Source organism: Vanacampus margaritifer, chromosome 4 (genome assembly GCF_051991255.1).
Source record: "Vanacampus margaritifer isolate UIUO_Vmar chromosome 4, RoL_Vmar_1.0, whole genome shotgun sequence".
Classification (NCBI taxonomy): Eukaryota; Metazoa; Chordata; class Actinopteri; order Syngnathiformes; family Syngnathidae; genus Vanacampus; species Vanacampus margaritifer.
In genome coordinates this window covers 29,020,374-29,036,335 of record NC_135435.1, presented here as the reverse complement: position 1 = coordinate 29,036,335, position 15,962 = coordinate 29,020,374, and the positions used below count along the sequence as shown (strand labels likewise).

Here is a 15,962-nt window from a genome sequence, read left to right as displayed (position 1 = left end):
AGCAGTTCCCGCTAACCACAGCGGCTCGTTATGATCACTGAGCAACACGGTGCTTTATGAGCGCCTGTTTGGCGTTAGCGCCGTTTAAACGAGAGAGAGAGAAAAAAACACCCTAGGAAGTTTCATTAACACACAAGCGCGTAGACTTTGTTTTACATTAAAGGCCCTCTCTTGACTTTTTAAATCCAAAACACCTGCTGTTTGTGTAGCGTCGCCATCTGCCTAATCCGCATGTCCGTCTGCGCTCAGGATTGGATGAAAATAGCAACTTTCACGCTTTCGCTAAATGAAAATAATTAATATCAGCGCTCTAGCTAGTTTACTACACATTTAAATTGTGTGTTAATTGCTCTATATTGGACTTTAAATTTACAGTGGCTGATTAACAAGCATTTGCTTTCATCCTCAAGTTGGTACAAATAATTCTCTGCATGATGCAGCCCACTACATGACAATATTATTGAGCTATTCATAACTAGTAATGATTTCAAATTCTGTATTTCTTGCTCTGTATCGGACCTTAGCCAAGTTAGCCTTAGCTAGTTAGCCGCAATGTGCTAATAGCTAGGTAGTGATGCTTCTTGCTCAAATGATGCTAGAAGCTAAAATGACAACTGACAGTCTGATGACAGTGCATCTTGAAAGTATTCAGAGCTCTTCACTTTTTCACATTTTTGGGGAAAAATTGCATGGAAAGCGGTTTTAAAAAATTGACTCAATAAATGTTTGAGTTCATGTTGAATCCAATTCTAAGTCTCTGGAGAGATCTGAAAATGGCTGTACAAAGATGCTCCCTACCAACATAGATGTTTTTTTAGTTTTTTTAATGGGATGTGGTGTGTAGAATTTTGTGGAAAGAATCTAATTTTATCCATTTTAAATAATAAAAAAATGTGGAAAAGTAAAGCGCTGAAAACGTTTCGGGTGTACTGTATCTTATCACATTCCTTGTTTGTTAGCTTTACTAGTTTGTCTTTCCTTTTATGATAGACTGTACATTTTGTAATCTATTTGTTTCTGCAAATTGCAAAACAAAATGCCTGCCAGCCTATTATTGTGGTCATTAGGGTGAAATTTGAATGATTTAAAGAAACAATGTTATACAAAAACCTTATCTGTGCTTGTCTTTTTGTGTGTGTTTTTCTCTCCAGGGAAACTGCCAACATCCCACTTATTGCCTTGGGTCTGAAGGAGACCAAAGAAGTTGACTTCTCCACGCCCTTTAAGGTAAAATACACTATTATAGATGCTTCACTGGTTGGATTAATGAGCTAAAAGTCTAAAGTGCTAATTTAGCATCGTACTTTAGCATAGTTTTCCATGCTAAATATTTGCTCACCAAGGAACAAAACAATACTGAAACTCAACGAGCTTTAATGGGAGGGTGAAGTTTCCGATTGTAAATGCTGGTTCAATGTCTGTTATGGAATGTACAAATATGAGAAAAAGAGATTGTGTTTTCAAGACAAACATGCAGACATTAGATCATTTTGTCATGATTGTTTGTTTGTTTCCTTCCAACAGGATTACATTGCTTCACATTACAACGAAGATGCCGCCAATTACGAAGAGGAGCTTGCCGACCTGATGGACCTGCGGCAGGTAGACGAACACACATGGCATTCCCACAGAAGTCTGAAAATTGCCGATGCTAAATATCCACAAATTGTTGTTTTCGTCATTGTGTGTGACAACAGTGTGGCGGTGAAGTTTAATGACTCACTCCTCTGAAACTTGGCTTGGTAGCATTCCCCAGATTTGAAAAATAGCCCAGCTAATCCAGTTTCTCATAGCAGCAATACATTTGATATTCAAAAAGTCTCACAAATAAATACATGCCAGAAAAGCAACATGAAATTTGCAATTTTGTTTTACAGCTGACATTTTCAGCTCATTTCCAGCGGTCTGCCAAAAGCCAGCTACTCCAAGATATTTTGTCCAATCACTACCCAATTTGTACTAAGTGTACTAGACTGATGGATGACACTAAACCTGAATTGGTCTTTTATGGTCATTGCGCGTACCGGTAGTTGCAGCATGAGGGTGAAGTTTAATGACTCTTTGTGAAAACTCAAAGGCGACATTGGCCTGATGAGTCACTGTATCATGACAAAACCTGCGGAACAACTTTGTCCCTATTAATACAAAGTTTATTTTAGTTTATTTATTACATAAAGGTGTACAACAGTACCAGACTGAAGTATTGAGCCACCATGACTTTGGTTGTTTTAAATGACCTAACACCAAATAAACAAATAATACAAAATGGATTCAAAACTAAAATTAGTAACATTTGGAACCCAATTATTATTATTTGTTTTACAATAATATGTTCTACGCAGCCCCACTCGTCTAAATATGATATTCGAGTTGATATTGGGTTAGTGAAATATGAATTAAGCAACGAAATCCAGCCGTTTTTATCCATCCAATCACAGCTCACCTGTTTTCTGAAGCTGAGCTGTGATTGGTTGTTACCTGAGACCCGAGCAATATTGATGTTATCTTCAGTCAACAGCACGTGGCAAAATGGCCGCCCCCTGAGATGGATAAAAATGGCTGGATTTTGCTTCATAACTCATATTCCACAAATGTAATATTAATCAGAATGTCATGTTTAAACTAGTGAGGTCACATATACCATATTATTGTCAAGAAATGTTTAAGGTTGACTTTAAGTGAACCAATACAAACCAATCGTTCGAGTTCATGGTGCTTCCAGTGACTCCACTAACTCAAGTCAGGGAACTATTAGAACCAACTCATCTGAGTCAGTGAAATTTGTATATTTTAGCTGTTGTATAACTATGTTTAAGGGGGGAGGGGGGAGTTAACCACGGTTAAGTATCATTGGTGTTGACTGAGATTTGCAGTAGTCTTGCATGTTTTGCTGATGTGTACAAAATCAATGACCAGCTTTATACCATTTTGTCTTCCAGTCGTGCAGGACACCAATTCGGAGCGAAGCTGGCGTGGAGCTGCTGGCGAAGTACTTCAGCCATCTTCCACTCGTGGAGAGTCGATTCTTCTCACCCACGCACCACAGTAGCATCTTCTTCACCTGGTACAATGAAACAATGTCGCTAGCTGATCTCCAATGTCAAATTTTTGCGACCGACAACTAACATCCTTCTCATCTTTGCCCTCAGGTACGACTCCTTCACAGGTGTCCCTGTGTGCCAGCAGAACTTGTCACTGGAGAAGGCCAGCACGCTTTTCAATATGGGCGCCCTCTACTCGCAGATCGGCACCCGCAGCGACCGGCAGACATCGGCCGGCTTGAGGGAGGCCATTTCGTCCTTCCAGAAGGCGGCAGGTATGAAGATGATGTCAGAGATTTCTCAGTTGTATCATTTTGGTGACTTGAAATACTGTTACCGATATTGGGCATTTTGACGAATGTCGGTATCGGTCTTTTTTAAAAATCTGACGGCCGATAAAAGGTAAATCCAAACCCAACGCAGGGAACTATTTGAAATTTTCAGTTGACTTTAAGAGATGCTGCGGACCCTGAGAACCTTTTGTTTATGGTCGACATCAAAACAAAGAAATGTGAAAGTTTAAGATTACCGGTATTTTTACAATAATTGTTCAATAAACATTCTTTAAGACATTACAACAAAGTAAAGATTGGCATTTGTATTTTAAAAAAAATGTGGTGCCAATATCCCCCCTTTTACTAAAAAGGAATATCAGCTTCAAATATCGGTTATCATCCTCCTTGACTACTAATCGGCCCTGAAAAAAACATATCGGTCTATCTCTAGTATATACCAGCAACAGAGGTAGCAAATCTAGGTCCAGAAAGTAAAAACCCTGCCACAGTTTGGCTTTAGCCCCTGATGCTAGCTAGCTATCTCCTTATAAGGTAAACAAGCACCATGAGAGCTAGCTAACTATGACCTGGGGCTAAAGGCCAACTGTGGCAGGGTCTTACGTTCTGGATCTGGATTTGCCACTTCTGAGTCCAGCAATCTGATGATTTGCTTGTATTGTTGCACTGACTGGTATGGGTTCTTTGACTTGAGGTGCGAGTGATCAATATTTCGTATTCCTCTCCTTTCAGGCGTCCTGAACCACCTTAAGGAGACGTTCACACACACACCCAGCTACGACATGAGTCCCGCCATGTTGGCCATGCTCATCCGCATGATGCTGGCGCAGGCGCAAGAGTGTCTCTTTGAGCAGCTTGCGCTGCCCGGCATCCGCAACGAGGTCGTGACCCTGCTCAGGATGGCACAGGAGGCGGCCAAGGTGTCGGAACTCTACGACCACGTCCACCAGTGCATGATCCAGACACCAGTGAAAGACAACGTGCCCTTTTTCTGGTCCACGATGTCTCAAGTGAAGACCAACCACTACCGCTCCATGGCACACTACTTTATGGCTTCCGCCCTGCTGGACCACCACAGTAAGTCCGCTGATGTTTATTGTCAAGAGCTGCCACAATGACTCATCACTGTATTCAGTGATGAGTCATCAGGGCTAACATGGCCTTCTCTGCTTGCCTCAAACACTATCAGTAGCAAACATGACAAGATTTGCCAAAAATGTACAGTCTTTCAAAATGTTGATTCTGCTTGGAATTGTTCCTTCAACCAGAGTACAAGGCACCAAGAATTACGATGATCGTTTGTGGAGGAATTGAGGTTTTTTTAAGGGGTGAGGGGTTGCTTTTTGAGGAATGTTTTTGTGTGGTATCAAAATATGCTTTCAAATTAAACATTAACATTATAACTTTATTATTTGGTAACATATCTCTTTTAACTCTTTTGTTTTGTCCGCTAATCTGAGAACACCCCCGGCCATTTTCACTGAAGCAACCCCCTCATCGCTCCCGGCTGTTTTACTCGATTTTGACTGATTTTGCAAGGCCCACAGAATGTTCTATTGCTATAAAAACATAGAACATACCAAAAGAAAGATTAGAGTATTTTCTTTAATCAGGAAAAAAAGCATATTTCTATCTGTTTCCATTTTGCAGCAATTAACATCAGAATATAGATAAATTTCATCATTATTCACAAATCTGTTTAAAATTGTGGGGGAAATAACTTTTTTCAACATGGCCCTGGTTGATCTCTTATACTCTGCTGCCACCTGCTGGACGTTTTTGTAATAACTACCATTGCTTCAAGCGTTCTCTTCAGTTCAGAGGCTGCATCAAAGCCTTCTGTATGCTCTAGCAAAAAAAAAAAAGTATAAATATACGTTTTTGGGACCATGGTAATATTTAAAGTAGAACGTATTTATGCGTTTTTGGGAGCAAGCAAATTAATTGGCTGACAAATTTCAGTTAAAAATATTCGCCACTAAGCTTGTGCGCGCCAAAATTCCGAGAGGCTTCAAGTTGATGCAGACTGTGACGTTTCAAACATGCATGCTTTTATAACCTGAATTCTAATTTTAGCAATTTATTTCCAACTCTCTTGTCATTTTGTAGAAATTCCCCCTGGCTGTGCTATTTTCAGTTTTTCACTATCTGGATGGTATTTTATTTGTCCAATCAGATTTCAGCCTCAACATGTTGTCATGTTAATCTAGTCTGCCCAGTTGAGCCTTAGAATCAGTAGTGGTAGGCCAAAGTAACGCAGGGGAATTGGATGAAATTTATTTTATTTTATTGTATTTATTTATTTACAAAAAATTAGTCTGATCATCCTTTCACCATGACACTTCATCCACTATCGTCGGCAACTATGTCCCTTAACAAAGTGTGGATGCCCGGGGCCCCCGTCCCCGTTGACCACGTCCTCTACACACCCCTAATGTAACGTAAACTGTATTAGCAATGGGACTGTTTCTGTAACCAATCAGATTTCATATTCACCATGCCATATCAGTATTTTTATGTCTGCTGATTGAGTGATCAGAGCAAGCAAAATTCGACTAGCAAAACATGTTTGTAGTGATCTGCACACACAAATACACGTAATAATCCCTTTTTGTTTGCTGCTGTGCTGAGAAATTTTGCTAATATGAAATATGGGCCTTGGTTCAGTGAAGGTTGGGAGATGCTGTTCCAAAAATAGAAGTCTGATACTGAGGTTATAGATAAAGAGCTGTTTTGTTTATCTCTTAGATCCAAAATATGTCCACTATCTATTTGTAACTTCTAATTTTCATTCTCCCGTGACTCATGGAGCTGATCTGTGCATGTGATAATACTGTATATGCTTTCCAGCCGTTTTATGAGGTACACCTGCACACTCGATTGAGATCCTAAACGAGCGTGATGTTTGAGGACAGGCTGCCGACGTATTGCCCACGGGCCATGTACGGCCTTTTGCGTTCTTTATTGCTGCCCATGACTAGTTACATTATCAAGAGTTATGTTCTATTTATTGCATCAATTGTCTCTTTTTTTCACCTAAAATTGATTGAGTAAATGACATTTATTTAGTCTTTTTTAGACTATTTTATTAAATAAGTAGTTAATTCCTTATATATAATGTTTGTAATGTTTCTATAAAGTTTTTTTTAAGCATAATTATTATTTTAACAACCCCTGGGTGTTATTGTGACCCATTTTGGTTTTTTTCATAGTTCTGACCAGGCTATTTCAAAAATGAAATACCACCCACGGGTTGAAAAAATGTCTGATGTACTTTTACATACATAAGTTTACATGTATAAGTTTGCCTCCCTAGCAAATAATGAAAACTGAATTATCATCAGTAAGTAACTATTTGGCAATTACAGTATTGTAAATGCTTGTGGTGTCGGAGCAGGACCTATGTGGCCCACGGGTCATACTCGGCCCAACTCTTGATTGGATAGTTCAGGTTTATGTAGCCGTAATTACTGTCAGTCGGGATGTGAATAGTTGCTGCTACTGGATGGAATCACTTTACTCAACTCACTTTAGGCCCCAATGCTGTTACATAAAGGGCTATTTAGAGACACACACAACCGCACGCACGCTTGCGCGCACACATTCACACGCTCACACACTGTGGTTAAAAAAGAGTTTTGTCTCCAAGAATTGCTGAGAGGGAAAATGTAAAGTCCCAATAAGAGAGAAGAAGGAAGCCCGTTTCTTTTGTGATTGTGATGACATCTTTGAGGCCTCTAATGACTTAAGCATGCTGTGAGACTAAGTGTGGGGAAGAAGAGTACTTTGTGTTAGGGGGGGGGGGAGTAGTGTACCGGTAGAGTGGGGGGCTGCTCATTATGGGATTCCTGTGCAAAAGAATGAATGGACCTATTAATTGCACGACTACAGAGTCCCTGAAGGGACAAAATGTGTTGTTTTATATGGTAACATGTCTCTTTTTATAATATCTATTTTTTTAAACTTGTGTGTGTTCTGTTTGTGTCCAGTGGGTCCGAGCGACGACGAGGACCAGCAGGAAAAGACTTTGTCCCAAGTGTATGATCACCTCCCTGACGGTTGTTCTCCTCTGGACATTTTGAAGAAGCCAGCTGAGCGAGAACGAGTTGGTAAGTTCAGTATCACGTGACCCTATAGGCTCTTGTTTCTTGATTGCATTTTTTTGTTGTTTTGTTCTTGCCATGCCTTCATTATTGAGTACAGTAATTTCAGGACTATAAGCCACTATTTTTTTTCACTTGCATTCGACCCTGCGGCTAATACAAAGGTGCAACTTATCCATCAGATCACGGGAGGGGGGGGCACTATAAAGGAAGCGCAAGAGCGTCAGGCAGAGCAAAACAAACCAAGTGAGCCCAAATACAGTAGGAAAGACAGAACGAGAGCGAAAGCTATGGTTGCATGGAATTCATTACCTGGATTTTTGTTATTAGAAAATAATAAGAGAAGTATTAAAATGAAGCGGCAACTTCTTTTGTTTACACAATAATTAATATGACTTGAGACTATATACAGTATATATATATATATATATATATATATATATATATATATATATATATATATATATATATATATATATATATATATATATATATATATATATATATTATGTGAACATTGTAACAATGAGCTAAAGTGTTGGATTTGTAAATTAATTTATATTGGGGACCATATTTATTTATTTATTTTGATTGTATTACAATTACGTATGTATTATTTAATGTTATTTGACGGCATTGACCTTTCATTTACTTTTATTTATTTTTGTTGTTGTTTAATGTATTATTTGTGAGTGTAGGTGTATATATTTTTATATGTGTATTTGAAATGATTGTAATGAATTTGAAAAGACCCCAGGAAGATTAGCTCCTGAGATGTGTCAAGAGCTAATGGCGCTCTTAATAAACGAAACAAATTAAAACAACATAATCCTCATTATGGAAAAGAAAGTAGCAGGAACCCAGTGCAGTAACATTAAAAGACCTGCGGCTTATATGTAACAAACTCAAGTATTCCCCAAATTTAGCTGGTGCGGCTTATAGTCAGGTGCGCCTTATAGTCCAGAAATTACTGTAAGTATATATTTTTTTAGTCTCTGGTTTATTACGCACTGGAATTGTTTACTAAAATTAGGACTTTATGTTATTAAATGCATTGAGCCACATTAAGGGAATAAATTATTTATTTATTTTTAAATGAAAGTCAACCTTAAACATTTCTTGACAACCAATCACAGCTCACCTGTTTTCTGAAGTTGAGCTGTGATTGGTTGTTACCTGAGCCCTAAGCAACATTGATGTCATCTTGAGGATGATGAGATGGATAAAAACGGCTGGATTTTGCTGGATTAACTCGTATTCTAACGCAATATTAACCAGAATACCATATTTAGACCATCAGGCTGCGTAGAACATTGTATTGTCCCCAAAAAAATTGGGGGTTACAATGATTTTGTACATTCTACTTTTAATTTAATTATTAATTAATTAATTTAATTTTAATCGTTATACAGAAATTATGTAATTTGTTTGTGCGAGTCTTAATACAGTAAATCAACGTATTCCTTTCTTCTTCTTTTTTTTCTGCGCACAAGGCTCAATCACTATCCGTCCACAAATATCATAGCATCAATAGTTTAAGCGACCATTTCCTGTCCCCCAACAGGAAGAGCCCACATCCGTCGCGCCATCGCGGGCCACGAGGAGGCGCTAAGGATCTACAGCTTGTGCCATCACCTCAACAAGTTGGAGGTGCTGCAGGATATCCTGAAGGCCAGCCACCAGCGCTCCCTGCACAAGGCCAGCGACAATCACACAGACGAGGAGTTCACCGACTACCTGGTCGCCCCCGATATTATCTGTGAGCGCTCCCTGAGCTAATCTGGCAGTTTCTTTTTTTTTTTTTTCTGGAAATGTAGTAATAAAGACTGTTCAATTGTATGTATTTATTTATTTATTTATTTTAATATAGCAAAAACCGATCAACCAGCAGAGATGGAGATTCCCACCATCTTAAAGGTGAAAGTCAGCGACTTTTTCCAGAGGCTGGTATGTGGGTTACTAATCTACTACTCAAAATGTTTGTGTGTTAAAATGTGTGTATATGTACGGTACGTTTTGTCATCATCATAAAAGTTAAACATTAACACTAATGGTGGACAATGAATGGTGCTTGGGTCACATACTGCTATTAAGAGGAACAGAAAATAGTTTCCCACTTAATAGCAGTAGTTTGGTGAAAGTTTTTTTTTTTTTGGGGGGGGGGGGTGTTTGTGTAGTCTTTATGAAAAAAACAACAACCAACAACTACACGAGCGAATTCTACTAAATTTGGTGGTGGTGACGTGGTGCCTGTACCAAAAAATAACACAACCCATTAATAGACAACCTCCACCAAGCACAAAAAGAATAAGAGGTATTGTTTTTGCTGGAAGTTTGTTTATTGTTTATTTAGCTGGATTATGCAAAATCAATACAATTTTCATCAGGCTTTGCAATGTCGGTCGGGGGGGAGGGGTGTTACCTCTGCAAACTTTTTTTTTTTTTTTGTCGTACTAGAATAAACTGTAATTGCATATTCACCACAATAGGTGGCAGAAACAAAAACATAGTACATTATTTTTTTTGTTTGAAAGAAGAATGGAGAAGACTCATTTAATTTCCATTTTGTGTAAGGGTGTGTGGTGCAAGTACTCAACAAGAAGTTGTGATGTTATTTATTTTAGTTACTACTCTTTGATATACTTCTTCTGATGAATTAAAGTGACTTCTTTTTTGGGGGGGACCTTAACATGCATGAACCCATTCGTGGAATTTGAGATTTTAGTTAGGACTGTTTGTCCGACTTCAATAATCCAAAAAGCGTGTCATCCCTTCATATAATGACAGACTGATAGGATTTAGCGCAGTAGAGATTTTCCCAGCAGATAGAAATGTATCCAGAAGAAGGCAAGTACAGAATGCTTACAAATCAGATCCATTTGGGATGAATGAAATTAATTATAGAGTTGTAATAAACCACACGTCTGATGTATGTGTGTCCACTCAGGGTCCTCTGTCGGTGTTCTCTGCTAAGCAGCGTTGGACGGCACCCCGGAAAGTGCGTCTGCACACAAAGGACAAAGACCTGGGCTTCACCCTAAAGGGGGACGCACCGGTCCAGGTTGTCTCGCTGGATCCCCTTTGCCCTGCTGCTGTAAGTACTACTGTAGTACTTGCCGTCAATTTGAAATAAGACACTTTATAAAGTGTGGCGATGCCAAATGTGAATTTGATTCACTGACTCAAGTTAGTGGAAACACCAAAGACTCCGCGGTGTTGCTTTGCTGACTCAGCAGAAACTAGCTGAAAACGAGGGCAGACTCAGATGAGTTGGGTCTGTTGTTTCGCTGACCTAAGTGAGCGGAAACGCAACATAACGCGTATGATTTGGTCATATTCGGTTCACATAAGCACCATGATTTGTTCGAATTGATTCACTGGCTCAAGTTAGTGGAAACACCACAGACTCGTATGATTTGGTCATCTTGGTTCATTGACTAAAGTCAACACAAGAGACAGACAGTGTGTAGGAAGTTGAAAGCAGTATTATGGTTCTAAAGAGGTTTATGACCTCGTTTGAGTGGCTTTATGTAACACCACTAATCTGTTTCGTAGCCCGCAAGGCTTTTAATTAGAGTCAGCGACCATTAATGAGCCCAACTGACTCGTAATTAAATTAAAATCAGGCGCTTTATTCTGGTCCAGTTTATTCATCGTAAAGGTAGAGCGAATCAATAAAGTTATTTGATATTCAAAGTGTGCTGCAGGGGAGTCGGTGGCAAGCATCTGGCTTCAGTTAAGGTTTGACGAGAACAGCTTTAAAATAACACGTCTTGTAATAAATCTTCAACCCCTAAATGACTCCTCCGCTTTCCCTGGAGTTTATACTGTAGACGACCTGAATGGTGATTCAAAGCAGCAAGTAAAACCTGAGCTCGAGACTTAAAGGAGCTAAACATCATCATAGGGTTAGATTAGCATTGTTCTTACCTTCTTAACTCATTCACTGCCATTGACGGCTATAAACGTCAAAAATTCATTTCACCTATTTATATTAGTTTATCATTTTTTTCCCACTTTTGTTAACAAGAGTATGAAAACCTAGAATTTTTTTATTGTACATTTAGAACAGATATGAAATTTGTGAATAATCGCGAGTTAAGTCATGCGATTAATTACGATTAAAAACGAATCACCTGATGCCCCGAATTTTTAATAATATATATTTTTTGAATTCATTCACTGCCATTGATGCCTATGAATGTCAAAAAATAATTTTAACTATTTATATTAGTTTATCATTTTTTCCCACTTTTGTTAACAAAAGTATGAAAACCTAGATTTTTTTTATTGTGCATTTAGAACAGATATAAAATGTGTGATTAATCGTGAGTTAACTAGTGAAGTCATGCGATTAATTACAATAAAAAATTGTAATCGCCTCTTGCCCCTAATTTTTAATAATCTTTAAAAAATAATAATAATAATTATGGCAGTGAATGAGTTAATATAGATAGGATTCAACTTGGACATAGTATTAGCACATTTATTTAATAAAACAGATCACAATTTGTGACTCAATCAGTTAACCAAAAACACAGAATCATTTGAGTCTGCGGTGTTTCCTGTGAGTCCCCTTACTCAAATCAGTAAACACTACAACCAAATTATCTGAGTCTGCAATATTTCTGGTGAGTCTGCTATCTCGAGTCACAATTTTCCCAAAACAAGTACTCCTCTCAGTCCGTTGGGTTTCTGCCAGCTCGAGTTAATGAACCGATGCAACAGAATCATTTTGAGTAAATAAACCTCAACAATTGAATCATCGGAGAACTCTCAATTCCTGTATATTATTGTGAAGGTATAGAGAGTGCTTTGACTGATTTACAAGTCAGAGTTTGCTGATCAAAGTAGGTGAAGCGGACCTGGCGTGTGAATATTGACACTGCGGTGTCAGGAGGTCTGACGCTGTCGTTGGTCTGTGGCAGGCCGACGGGCTGAAAGAGGGCGACTACATCGTGGCCGTTGGCGAGGCGGAATGCAAGTGGATGGGTGTGGGTGAGGTGATGAGGCTGCTGAAGGACGTGGATCGGCAGGGCGTCGACATCACGGTGGTCAGCGTGCTGGACGGCAACCCGACCATGGTGAGGCCCGTTTTACACTACGTTCTCCGCTTCACTCAATTGAGGAGAATTGTCTCATTTTTACCACCGGTACCTTGCTAGAATAGTTGCATTTGAAAAAGCCATACTGAGAATAAAGTTGTACCTTTTGAGTGAAATATAAAAAAAACGAAATTTTATGAGAAATAATGTTGCTCAAGAATAGACAATTATTTCAATTACAGTACAAAAAAAAGCTAATAATCTTCAAGAATAGTCTTAGTTAAAAAAAATTTTAAAAAGAGGTCATCTTGTGAGAATAAAGTTGTTTGAGTAAAAAAGAAAAAGAAAAAAAAGCACTCTTACAGAGAGTAGTTACACTTAAATTAAAAAAAATAATAAAAAAATTTCAACAAGTACCAAAAAGTAAAGTAAAAACCCCTGAGCCTTACAAGAATTAAATCAAACGTTTGTCAAATAAAGACAATTTTTGATTTTTTTTTACCAGAATGAATTTGCATCTCAGGCAACATAGAGGACAGGACGTAATAGGAAAAAAAAAAATACTTTCAGAAAATAGTCGTATGTTTTCAATTTGGAATAAAGTGAAAAATTACATAATTTAATGAGAAATCTCATTAACTACATTTTTTTTGGTGCAGTTTCACATTATAAAAAATCTGAAATATTTTACCAGAATAAAGTGATTTTTTTTTTTAATACAAAAGACATAGCCGTATGTATGAAAATACAACTTTTTAAAGTACATTATGTCAAGTAAAAAAATAACAACAACAAAAACCCACATAGAAAGTTGTAATGTGTGTGTGTGTCCAGCCGGCAAAGAGCGCCACCTTCTGCGGCAACCTCCCCAAGACGTACTCCATGATCTGTTTGGCCTACGACGACGACAAAAACGGCAAGTCGCGCAAACTCATCAAGAAGTCGTCCTTCCTCAGCTGGGGCCTGAAGAACAAACTGAAGAGCGCCAGTACCGTCAGCCTGCCCACCGCAGAGCAGTCGTGGAACAAACCCTTCCCCAGCCCCTACAAGGACGCCTACTGAGTACGAAGGAGCACTCCACGACACTTACAATGAATGTTTATACTGTACACACACACACACACCTATACCCTCCCAAGTTAAAACCGCTGATTGAAGAAATTGTCTTTTAAAATCAAGTGAATGAAATGTTTTAAGCTGCTAACCAGTTGGTTTTGTCATACAGCTTTAAAAAGGGATCTTTGAGTAAAGTGCCTGACCAGCCAGCCAGTTGGTGACGTTAATAAGTCAGATTTGGAAAAGAGTGTAAACGAGTCGTTGTGCTGCGTTTGGGGAAATATACAGGAAATTGGAAATCTCGCTTTCCAACATAAACAAAAAACATGGCAGACGACCTCGATACCCTACCGTTACTTTTAATCCTCACGCGATAATCTTGATAACAAACCCCCGTGACACGTTGGAAAAATATTTTGAATGTTATAGTCATGCTAATTGGAGTTAAAAACGAGTCATCTTATGAAAATAGTCACATAAAAAGAGCACAATCTAACAAAATCAAGATTTATCACCCACCCTCAAAGTCACATTTATTTGAGTCATAAAGCTGCTATGTTACATGAATAAAGTCACACTTTTTTAAAAAAAATTCTTCAAGAAAAAAGGTCGGAATGTTAGGAGAATAAAGTTGCACATACGTGAGTATTTTTTTAATATATTTTTTAAGGATGATTATGGGGATGTCATTTTATTTTGGAAGGACAACAATGTAATTTAACGATATACCGCCACCCCCACCCTCCATGAACTTGCAATATTATGAGAATGAAGTCAAATTAATTAAGAAAAAAAAATATTGGAGGATAATAAAATGCATTCTTCCCCCCCCCCCCCCAATTTTTTTTAAATTAAAAAAGCATGATCTTAAGAGAATCAAGTGTTACACCCACAATTGTAATAACGTCACATTAATTCAAAGAGTCACATTCACTGCAAGGATAAAAAGTGTCATCTTAAAAATACACAATTTTAATAAAATACTGTTACATTAATTTGAGGAGGAAAAAATTATTCAGAAAAATAGTCACACACAGAGTAAAGAAAAATAGTTGAAAGGATGAAGTCTAACCGGTCAAAGTTCACGTCTGGTTGTCCTCGAGTTTACGAGTACAATAACTCCGCCTGCCACTTGTTAACTTTAGTTTTCGCAACTTTGTTTCTCAAAAGTGTGCACCGATTCCTAAGATGAGCTAACCTGTCAGTTAGCGACCCGACCTACAAAGACTCCCTGTCATTAGATGAACACATTCAATTTGTCCAAATATTTGCATGATTTTTTTTTTGGGAGTGCCTGAGACGCAATGTAAATACACAATATTGATTTAATGTTTGCCTCAAGTGTACCACTAAATGCCTCAAAGTTACTGAAGTACATTATATCTGTGCCACGTGAGTGTGAAATTCATGCGGGTGCTGGGATTTTTCTCTTTTTTTTTTCAAAGCTGAGATAAATGGAAGATTTAAAAACAGGTTATTTGAAATTCCAACTCAAATGGCACAGGAACACTTCCATAGCACGTCCATAATAATCATAGAGCATCTTGTAATACGAATGTAGGAGCAGACTGACCACATCACCTTTTAATTAAACATTCCACAGAAAAACTGCGGCCATTTTTGTTGACACTTTTGCGGTGTTGGACTCATCTCTTTTGTCTACAAAGTAGATTCTTATACATGTTTGATAATCAAATTTATTATTTATGTCATATGAAAAATATTATGTTCCTGTTGGGTTTTGTGTAGTTTACGAATGGAAAAAAAATGTGCACATTGAAAGAATGTATGTATTTTATTCCCTTTTTGTATGTGTGTGTGTATGCTGGTACATTGTCATAAGAAAACACTCTGATGCGTTGTAAAAGCGTAAAAAGTGCTCATCGTGATGATTAATAATTGTATTGTATCATCCTGAGATATATGCATATATTGTACACCCATGTCATATATTACAAACAAACAAAAAATTATGTCGCTAACTGACTTCCAATCTGGGGCTGTTGTATTATTACCTTCTCCTGTGGTGTATGTAAATGTTTATCTGGAAATTCTTTGTGTCTTGTCTTTGTGTTGAATCAAATCTTAATAAAACAAAGGGGACAAAAGCATTTCTATCTTGTGTGTGTGTGGGTGTGGGGTGGGGGGGTTGTCTTTTACGAGCATGTCGGCAATGACTGAAATGACTTTGGACACCCAGTGTGTCAACAGTGGTGTATTTAAACTCGCATGACATCTTACGAAATCCTTTCACATGCCTTTCTTCACAATCACCTGATGCATTCAATTTAGTCAAAAACATATTTTTCCTAGGGTGATTATATGCGCTATAGAGGATTTGCATGTTTAATTAATTTTAATAAAAAATCTCGACTGCAAATACATATTTTTACAAATAGTCTACTTGTATTTTAAATGTTTTTC

The 15,962-nt window shown here is 38.0% G+C and overlaps 1 protein-coding gene across 2 annotated transcripts in view; it reads left to right on the top strand.

Annotated features, from left to right (window-relative positions):
• rhpn2 (rhophilin, Rho GTPase binding protein 2) overlaps positions 1-15,649 on the top strand; it is a 29,791-nt gene extending 14,142 nt beyond the window's left edge. The window contains exons 4-14 of one of the 2 annotated variants that reach the window (XM_077564008.1): positions 1,152-1,227; positions 1,525-1,602; positions 2,940-3,064; positions 3,150-3,316; positions 4,067-4,411; positions 7,324-7,443; positions 9,002-9,196; positions 9,308-9,354; positions 10,385-10,531; positions 12,366-12,521; positions 13,317-15,649. In XM_077564008.1, coding sequence (XP_077420134.1) covers positions 1,152-1,227; positions 1,525-1,602; positions 2,940-3,064; positions 3,150-3,316; positions 4,067-4,411; positions 7,324-7,443; positions 9,002-9,196; positions 9,308-9,354; positions 10,385-10,531; positions 12,366-12,521; positions 13,317-13,544 — 1,684 coding nt within the window. In that variant the 3' untranslated portion in view covers positions 13,545-15,649. Of the gene's footprint in view, positions 1-1,151; positions 1,228-1,524; positions 1,603-2,939; positions 3,065-3,149; positions 3,317-4,066; positions 4,412-7,323; positions 7,444-9,001; positions 9,197-9,307; positions 9,385-10,384; positions 10,532-12,365; positions 12,522-13,316 lie in introns of both variants that reach the window. The other variant, XM_077564007.1, reaches the window with a different exon arrangement.
• Positions 15,650-15,962: the final 313 nt, after the last annotated feature.